The 10,273-nt window shown below is 38.1% G+C and overlaps 1 protein-coding gene across 1 annotated transcript in view; it reads right to left on the reverse strand.

Annotated features, from left to right (window-relative positions):
* Positions 1–1,167: 1,167 nt before the first annotated feature.
* Positions 1,168–10,273, reverse strand: part of CNTNAP4 (contactin associated protein-like 4) — a 217,082-nt gene continuing 207,976 nt past the window's right edge. The window contains exons 22-24 of the mRNA XM_009328202.1: positions 6,487–6,705; positions 6,059–6,130; positions 1,168–1,361 (exon numbers count right to left, since the gene is read on the reverse strand). Of these exons, the coding sequence (XP_009326477.1) occupies positions 1,168–1,361; positions 6,059–6,130; positions 6,487–6,705 (485 nt within the window). The remainder of the gene's footprint in view (positions 1,362–6,058; positions 6,131–6,486; positions 6,706–10,273) is intronic.

A 10,273-nucleotide genomic window follows, 5' to 3' on the forward strand; every position in this document is an offset into this window, starting at 1 on the left:
AGACAGCTCTCATTTACTCTGTCAAGATAGTAAGCACCTGTTTAATTTTGAGTGGTATAATCAGACCTTATCTTGCAGAGGTATAGTAGGTACTATTAAGGGTGAAGAACAAAAGTATTCAAGTAGTAGCCACTGTACTAGACTCTAAATGCCCTACTTCTATTATCATAATAATCATAAATAATTTCTATAATTTAGAACAACTTAATCTTGAGGTCTGGAGCAGATCATAGATACAATGTTTCCAAAGAATACATCCCAGATAGTGCACAGAGCATTATTTCTTGACAGAATAAGCATTACTAATTTCCAGGGACAATAACCTTGATCACCTTTTGGTGTTTTCACTCATGATAATTTAACTATTGTTAATATATCACTTGATCTTTCCAAGCAAACGTCTTGCCTTTTGTAATCCCGATTTTATTTAAAATGCCTAGAATGTGCATGAGTCTCTTGGTGCCATCACTTGACCATAAGTGAAAACCTATTGTAAAAGAGATTTTACAGCATTTCAGCACATTGTACACCCTTCAGTTTTAAGTCCTGTTAGGCTTGTCAAAAAGAAGGGATAGTGATGACATTGGTCACATCCCAGGGGAAAGAAGTACAGTTTGTTTTGGACACCAAACTCCATGGCTCACAAGCAGATGCTGACACCAGCCAACAGCAGTTCAAAGGCATTTTCAGTTTGAGGAAGTAAGAGGGATCACTATAATGCAACACAGCAGAATTTCTTTAGTAACACAAAGTACTAGAATCCACCTTTCACCTTGAACAAAATTCCAGAATCAAATTTTAAAGAAAAGGATAGGAATAACTTAATAACAATTTTCCCATTCAAAAATCATATTCAGTATGTACGTTAAGCTTCAGTTGTAGAAGGTCACATCAGAACAGTCGGAAACTACCAACAATGAAATTGGTTACAATATCTAATTCACTGTTACATAAAATGCATTTACGGTATAATAGCTAAGGAATGCATGTAATTTAAAGAGGCCCCCTATAGTAATCACTGAGACTGAACGTATGCAGTATAATAAGTCTCAAATCCGTTGCATTTACTGTAGAGTGCAAGACCTTTTTCTGTCCATTGAGAGCCCCTGGCTTAGCAAGAAAGTCAGACTGTCACATTATTATATTAAATTAAATTATGAATGCCAATCAGAAGAAGTATTCCTTTTGATTTTCATTGGCTGTGTTTTGCATGCTGAGCTCACTTTTCAGTGCAGATTCAGCACTGTCTTCATTTTCAGATCCTTTTGCCTCATTTTTTGAGTATATGCTTTTTTGCTTATAAATGCGTATGGCTATGGCAGTGATGCAAAGTAGGATGAATATCACAACTGCTATCACACCTAGAAGAAGAAAAGAGAAAAAAGTCAAGAGAAAGGATAGACAAATAATAACTCGTGGGCCAGAGAGTAGGAGACAGAAGGAATGGCTTCATCACATAATGCAGAGGGTTGCAGAGAAGCCCGAGAAATAAGAAGCAATAGCTGTTTTCAAACCAGAAAGAGCACTGTAGCATAAGCTTCACGGTGATTGTTTTGAAATTTTGCACACTACTCATAAAAAAAAAAAATTCCACAGAATACTATAATTTTTGAAACTTTTGAATGGAAGACCAGTAGGTGCCTTAGGGTACTGTAGATAAGAGGGTGTCCTTTCCTCCTTCATGACCAGCCCCTAGCTCTCTGCCAGGCTGGGAGCTCAAACCACTGTATATTTGAGGAGCTGTTCTTCAGGGACTTCCCTGACAGACAATGGGACATCACAAAGGGCACTACTATGACTTTCTCCTTTTCCCCAACTCCTATGAGTATTGGACAAAGTACTCTCCCTTTCTTCAGTCAATCATGTCACTCAGGACCCTTTCTTATGCCACATGTCATCAGGAGAGAAGGGGACATGTGTCCCATCATCAGCTTTCACCTGCCAATCCGCTCTCCTGTCACTGCTCCAGGTCTGAGGAAAGAATCTGGAGAGCAGAGGCAGTGCAGAACAGGGTGAGGACAAAGCTACCAATCTAGAATTCTGAATCAGGTCCTCTATCAGCTCTGCCTGTGTACACCACAAAGTCCAAGCCTCAGACCCTTTGCAGTAAGAATGGTTGCACAGAATTAGTCCCATTCATATCCAGTACTCCACACAAATTAGTTCAGACCACAGATGACTAGTTCTGACTAAACAATGCAGTTAATGAGAATTTATAAAAGAAAATGTAGAAGAGTTCATTACAAGGACTCCAGTGAAAATTGGCCAGTGTTTATAGCCACTTATCATCAGGTCAAATGGTACAGAAATTCTAATGTTTATTCTGCCTCATGGAAGAAAATCCCAACTCTGTTTGACTGCCTTTGGTACATCATAATGGGATGAAGAGGTTTTCATGATCTACATTAGCAAGGGCTCACATTTCTTTAACTGCATCATTGTAATGAATAGACACTGGTTAAAATACTAAAACACTAAAATCAAGGCTCACTTCATGTTCAGGGTGAAATAACATAGGTTTGACTCCTTTCCTTGCCTTCAGGTTTGTGGAACTTGTTCTGACATCCTAGGTGTGTTTTTGCTTTGCATGGCTACATGACCTTGGGTTCATAAGTAAACAGGGTGCCTGCTTACACAGGTGGTAGTGAGCAAGCTTCCTTTTCCAACAGCTTTAACAGCCTCATCTGGTAGGATAAAATCATGATCAGTTCAGCCACTTGCATTATGGTGTTCTAACTGATCAGGTATGTGCCACATAACAAACACATTAAGAAACTAAATGGAATGGGCACTTAGTTTTAAAGGCGACTAAGATTTATTGAACTGTTACCAGGGCATGCTGCTCCTAGTGCAGCAGATTAGGAACAGTAAGGAAAGAGATACTTCCCACAGAGATAAGCATGACCTTACAGACTTCCAGCCCATCTCCTCTCTTATTCATCCTTTCATGATGGCCCTCAAGTTCATGAGTCAGAGGTTGTGCAAGAGAGGAATTTGTGGAGAAATGAAACAGAAGGGAAGCAGGAAGTGCTTGTCAAAGAGGCAGAAAGCAAGACTAGGCTGCAGGGAGGAAAAAAGCACTAAACAGCCTGGGAAACAGTTGTAATGCAGTGGCTCAGATGTACTAGATGAAGGAACAATATGCTGCATAACTTGGTCACTACTGCAAGAAAAATAAAAATACATAATCTTTTAGCACTGTAAATAAAAAAAGACCATCCAAAATTCAGTACTTGTCATTTCTTGCGTTCTCTAATATGAGCAGCCACCCTTAATGGTAGGAATATAAACTTTTTTTCTGTGGTATCTTATTCTCTGGAAGAGACTCTAGAATCTGAGTAAATCTTGTCCTTATTTAGATTAAATAGAACAGTAATTCCTTTGTTTCTGTCCTGGTTTCAGCAGGGATAGAGTTAATTTCCTTCCTAGTAGCTGGTACAGTGCTGTGTTTTGGATTTAGGATGGGAACAAAATTGATAAGGCACCGATGTTTTAGTTGTTGCTAGGTAGTGCTTACACTGGCCAAGGACTTTCTAGTTTTTCATGCTCTACCGACTGATGCACAGGGAGCTGGGAGGGGGCACAGCCAAACTGGCCAAAGGGACATTCCATACCATGTGACGTCATGCTCAGTACATAAACGGGGGAAAGCTGGCCGGGGGGGGGGGCCGCTGCTCGGGGACTGGCTGGGCATCGGTCAGCGGGTGGTGAGCAATTGTACTGTGCATCACTTGTTTTGTGTATTATTACTATTATCATATTATTATCATTATCATTTTATTTCAATTATTAAACTGTTTTTATCTCAACCCACAAGTTTTCTCACGTGCTTTTCCAATTCTCTCCCCCATCCCATCGGGAGGGGGGGGAGTGAGCGAGCGGCTGCATGGTGCTTAGTTGCCAACCGAGGTTAAACCACGACAGTTTCACAGTCACAGTACATGTCCTCTGTAAGGGCTTGTCTATAAACTTGCCTTGTCTGAGGTAGCTGAGTTGGTACAATACTCAGTTTTACTCATTTAAGGGTACTTACATTAAACTTTTACCGAGTGTTGTACAGCTTGCTTTATTTTGACTTTTAAACAACCATAGTTAAGCAGTAGAAAAATTGTGAATGCATATCCCCAAAAGTGTTTAATAACAATAAAATTGTGAGGTTATTATTACCTTAAAAAGACTGTAAATATTGTCGCTTGAAGTTCAAAAATGACTTTGTTAGTACACTTAAAAATCCCCACCCATGCTGAATTACCTAGTACATAAAGTGATCTTTATGTACAGATACTTATGTAAAATAATAATTAGCAAATTAATTTTAGACAAAGTTAGACATGTAGAAGAACTCAGAAACCATATTTTTAAATACTGATCTCACTGAATTCAGTGGCAAGATTCTTAAAGTTTGTGTGTATAAAAATATACAGACATAAGTATGACTTTACAAGCAAGGAAGCTTCTAGGTTTAATTACCTCTTATTTTAGTATCTTTAGCACTACCATGGTAAAGGTCACACTTAAAGCAGTGTGCTGTTGACAGGCACTGACCACAGGAGGTAGCATTATCTAAATGGCAGACACACAGGTGACTGCAGGTTCTTATCTTAACTCCACCTTCCATAGACCTAAATGTTTTTATCCTCAGTGAGAAGCCTTGGCAGTTTTATTCTGCTAAATCCCACTATGTCATTTGTCTGCTGAGGCTTTCCTTTCCCTTAGAAAGGAAACATATTCAGAATTTAAAAGGTGGAGAGGTTGACCTTTCCCTCCCTCTGCCCTCTTTCTGTTGAAGTAACTAATGGAAGTTGAAACAGTGAATTATACTATGAAAATACCATGAGCGAAAACAAGTTCCCTTCCCTTGCCTCCTCCCAAAAGAAAAAATACCACCAGTAATTCTCACAGGGGAAGATCGTCACAAGAGACAATACTACTCCTTGAAAGAAAAAAAATGAACTGACATAGCCATACACTTGCTCCAATACTGGTGACAGGAATTGAAACTCTCCTGAGGGTCCCCAATCCCAAACTCTCCCTATTAAGGCTCACTTGAGTACTCTTCATTCATGTCTGCTAAAGAGACAGAACTGGTAGGCTTCCCCACTACAACAGAGATGGATCTTGGCTTAAGGATGGTCAGTCAGAAAGGCACATAATGGAACCTGCATATCCTGATTATCAGTCCTGTACTTTAAGCACAAGACATCTATCCTAAGCTTTATACCATATTTGTTCTGATAGGCATAAAAAGTAAAGGCACTGTCAACATATTCACTTTAGGAGCAATTGAACTGTATGTTGTTCTTCCTCTATTCCTCTGTTAAAAATAAATGTTGTGAAAAAAGTTTGTGGATGATCATTTGTAGTTCTATTTAAGCTGATAAAAGTTGCCAAAAGAAATAGTAAGAAAATGGGGGAGAAATGGTACTTCAAACCAGCAGTAATTATTTTTTCTTATTATTATTTTAACATGCATTTTATTTTTAAGATGTTAATCAATGCAAGTGATAGTCTGTCCAAGAGTACGTTGCTTTCCAAATGCGGAACCAGAATGAAACTTGCCTCAGTCTGTCAAAGGATTGATTCAAGCAGTGTTAGACCCCATTTTCTCAAGAAAAAACTGTGTTGCTCAGATCTATTAAAGAAGATTTTGAACCTGACTGTGTAGCAAAGTGTAATTTTTTGGCATAGTCAAGGAACAAAGATTGTTCTTTCTTAAACATATGCTTTTTGTCACAACATATCCAAGTACTTTTTTAAGTCATAGACACTAGCATTAGGCAGGTTGGAAATCTGTTCTTAGTATCTTGTGTTTCAGCACAATGTTCCAATGTATAGAAACACTGATGGCATAAATTTATGTAATAAGAAAATACAAGAGCTATTGATTGCATTTTAAAACAATGTTTGATTTTTGTCTGTCTACCACTTGTAATAAAATGAAGCCTTTTTACTAGTTTCCTTATACACACAAAAGTGAACTGACTTCACTTCAGCATTGAAAGACTCACAGTTATTAGAAAAAAAAAGGTTCCTGTGCAGTTGTTACAGTCCCTATTACCTCCAATAATTGCAGAGTCACTTCTGATTGCATTAGCTAAGGGCTCTCCCTCATCTATTGGTCCAGAGTGATCTGCAGCAGAAAAAAAGGAAAGTGATAGACAAATAGAAGATGGGTTTTCAAGAAATTCCCACATGGTAACAGCTCATGTACAGTATGGTACAGTGGCAGTAGTGTGGGTCCCTAAGCATGCAAAGAACAATGATGTAGATGATACTTTGCAGAGATAAAGAGAAAAATGTAAACATTCAGAGGAAAACAGAAAGACTAGAGAAAAGGAATTAAGTACACATAAAAGAGAATTATTTTTCAAACTACTCCTGAGATGTTAACCCACATGGAAAAAAAAAAAGACAGTTGTGATTCAGGTCATGAGTACTGTTTAGATTTTGCTTCAGAGATCAGAACAAGTGATAACCATATGCTACCTGCAAATGAATGGGTTGTTTCACTTGATGTTGAGTCAGCTCCAGTTAGAGTACCACAGTTGGATTCAGTGAAGTGTCCCTTTACAATGATGGGGGCTGAGCTGCTGTGGTGCAGTGCAGCCTTCAAAGGAGCAATGTGGTTGAACTGCACTGAAGAGAGACATCCAATAAACCCCTGAGAGTTTGCCTTCATAGTCTCCTCATCTACATCACTGTTTTCTGTTAATCAAAAGGAACAGAACACAATCAAACATAGTGCAAATGTACAAAATAAAGTGACAGAAGAATAAATGAATAATTAACCTGTGTTCCTGTGAGTATATTGGAGTTACAGCAGCACATGCAGATTCACTGAATCTCTTTCTTGTCTGTCTTTAATGAAAAGACAGTCAGATACATTTAACCTTTTTTTTTTTTTTAACAGATGGCAGTTCCTAGTCTGCTGAGGGAAATGCTTTTAACTTACTATAGCAAGTTCCAAAGCAAAAAGATTCAAATGTAACCAAAATATTTAAATTAAAATGCAACACCTTTTCATTCTGCAAAAAGATAAGGAAGAAGCATGCATTCATGAAAAATACATATTTTATTAGATTTCTTTTCATAAATATGTACATTATTGGATCATATTCTTTCCAAAGATTCATGTGTCTACTCCATCCCATCACCATCAAGTCTGTCAAAACAAAAACTCTCTGAAGACCTCAGGTCCCGGAAATCAATCAAAATATTTTCTGTGAAATTCTAAAAAATGAATGTTGTTCCAATTTACTATACATTTTAAACACAATACTATTATCTTTCCCACTAAGGGGGAAGAAAAAAAAAAAGAAGACACCCCCCCCTCTTATTCTCTTGGCTGCCTTTCTGAACGTATGTACCCTGTCAGAACTCTCTATTTATTCACCAGCTAATGCTCACTAATGTACTACTTTCGAAATAGAAAACAGTTCATTTATTCTGACACTTTTAATTTAAGCAAAAACTCTGGAAGTACAAATTATTCAAAGGGTACTCTTAAGGGAAGTAAGTTTTCAAGTTTTGTGCAAATAAAATCGGAATTTAATCTTAATCATTTACAGCTCCAACTTATCCTAGAACCCATGAATGAACTTGCGATCTTTACAACGGCTACCACAACAATTTTAAACACCAACGTCCAATGCACTCCTCAATACAATTAGGTTAATAGTGAAAGTCGGGCTAATGTGTTTTGGTAGAATGTTGCAAAATAGCACAGCAGAATTTTCCTCAACGACTCTATGCTTATTGCAATGATGATGTATTAGTAGATAGACAGATGTCAGCCAAGAATCTGCTCACCTACACTGATGGATTACATAAGATGTTGGATATTTAACTGCCTCTGTTCTCTCTCTAGCATACACTGCTTCTGATGATTGTCTCACTGCGCTGAAGGATGTGCTAGATCTGGATATCTTGAGAAAAAGACTAACCTGAGGTGGCAAAAAAAAGATGTCCAAAACCCCTTGTGATAAAAATATATATCTCTAACTATAAGTAGGATCAAAAACCTTGACTGAAGCATTTCCTATACAAACCATTTTGTAAACATTGTATGTGTATAATATGAAAGGAAATTAGATATTTAAAATCCTTAGAGTTCACTTGACTCATTAACTAGAAAATACTGCTGGGATAAAGTAAAACTTTTTACTAGATCAAGAAATATTGCTGGTAAAATTTGTAAGGTTTAGGGAAGACAAACCCTTCTCTGCTTTAGTGCTTGTCAAATTTAACTGACTGAAAATGACACAGACACAAGTTGTTTATCAAAGACTGTATTTTATAGTAAACTGCAGTTATGCATCTTTAAGCATCTTTATAGCAATTCATTTGCTAAGTGTACGCAAAACTTTTCAGCAAGGAAAGACAAAATTACTCTACCTACATTGCATTCTGCAAAAAAAAGAAAAAAAGCAAAAGCAAAACACAAACTCAATAAACCTCTTTCTTGAATTCTGCTTCAACCATCTTTCCTCTGTGAAATAATACTGAAAGTCAGCAGACATACAGCTCCCAGCAGAACATTTTAAGATAAGAACTGTGCATCAAAAGACTAGCTTTGACCTTTCTGCTCTTCTGATGTTGAAGATTTCAAAATTTTTCATGTTCCTGTACAATCTTATCTTGTCTCAAAATTAGACAAGTCCATAATACATTGGATGAACAACTGGCTGAGGGGTCAGGCTCAAAGAGTTATGGGGTTACATCAGGCTGATGGCCAGTCACCAGTGGGGTTCTCCAGAGCTCAATATTAGGGCCAGGGCTTTTTACTGTTTTTATAAATGATCTGGATGCAGAAGTCAAATGTACATTAAGTAAGTTTGTCGATGATACTAAATAAGGAGGATCTGTGGACTCCCTTGAGGGTAGAGAGACCATACAGAGAGATGTGGATAGACTAGAGAGCCGGGCAATCACTAACCATGTGAAATTTAACAAGAGCAAGTGCCAGATTCTGCACCTGGGATGGGGTAATCGTGCTTATACATACAAATTGCGGGATAAGAGGCTGGAGAGCAGCCCCGTGGAAAGAGATGTGGGGGTTTGGGTTGATGGCAAGTTGAATAGGAGTCAACAATGTGCCCTGGCAGCCAAAAGGGCCAATCGTATTCTGGGGTGCATCAAGCACAACATAGCTAGTTGGTCAAGGGAGGTGATTGTCCCACTCTACACTGCACTAGTGCAGCCCCATCTCGAGTACTGTGTGCAGTTTTGGGCGCCTCAATAGAAGAAGGCCATCAAACTATTAGAGTGTGTCCAGAGGAGGGCGACCAAGATGGTGAAAGGTTTTGAGGGCAAGATTTATGAGGAGCAGCTGAGATCACTTGTTCAGCTTGGAGAAGAGAAGGCTGAGGGATGACCTCAGCAGGTTATAGATCTCCTCTCTCTGATGACCAGTGATAGGACACAAGAGAATAGAAGGAAGCTGCATCAGGGGAAGTTTGGATTGGACATTAGGAAAAGGTTCTTCGCTGAGAGGGTGATTGGTCACTGGCACAGGCTCCCAGATAAGTGGTCATGGCACCAAGCCTGTCAGAGTTCAAGGAGCATCTGGACGATGCTGTTAGCCATATGGTTTAATGTTAGGTAGTCCTGTGAGGAGCAGGGAGCTGGGCTGGATGATCCTTATGGATGCCTTCCAACTTGAGATATTATATGATTCTATGATTCTATGAATCTGCTCAGTAGAAAAAATTAATGTACATTTGACTTTCACAGTTAAATTACCAGCTGGAGGTACTAACAATGTGCTTGGAATAGACTGCCACAAAATCTCACATTTATGTAACAAGCCTGTGTTGGTATGAAAATTTTATTATGGCCAAGCTTTTTGCATTAAAAATGCTTATTACAGTTAAAACTAATTACATCTATATACCCACTGATTTCAGTTGAATCATATATGGCTGGTTGGTTGTTTCTTTTTTTTCCCTGTGGTTAATATGTGGCCACATAAATGCCACTATGCTGTTGCTTTTTTTTTTTTTTAATATGAAGAAATACAACATTATTTTACTGAAGTTTACTTATGATTGAGTCAGCCAAGATTGTCAAGCAGTCAGGAGTCACAACTGGGTGTTATTTGTGGAACTGTCATTTGTCACACTGCTGCGATTGAGTAGAAAAAAACCTTTAAAATAAAACATTAGAAGGCAAATATTTTGCGGACAGAATTATTTCATCAAACTAAAGAATCTCCATTAAATCCCTGAATACTGATTTTTTAAATACTGGTATTTTGTGCAAGATTGCAAGACTG

This window comes from Pygoscelis adeliae, unplaced genomic scaffold (genome assembly GCF_000699105.1).
Source record: "Pygoscelis adeliae isolate BGI_AS28 unplaced genomic scaffold, ASM69910v1 Scaffold45, whole genome shotgun sequence".
Lineage (NCBI taxonomy): Eukaryota > Metazoa > Chordata > Aves > Sphenisciformes > Spheniscidae > Pygoscelis > Pygoscelis adeliae.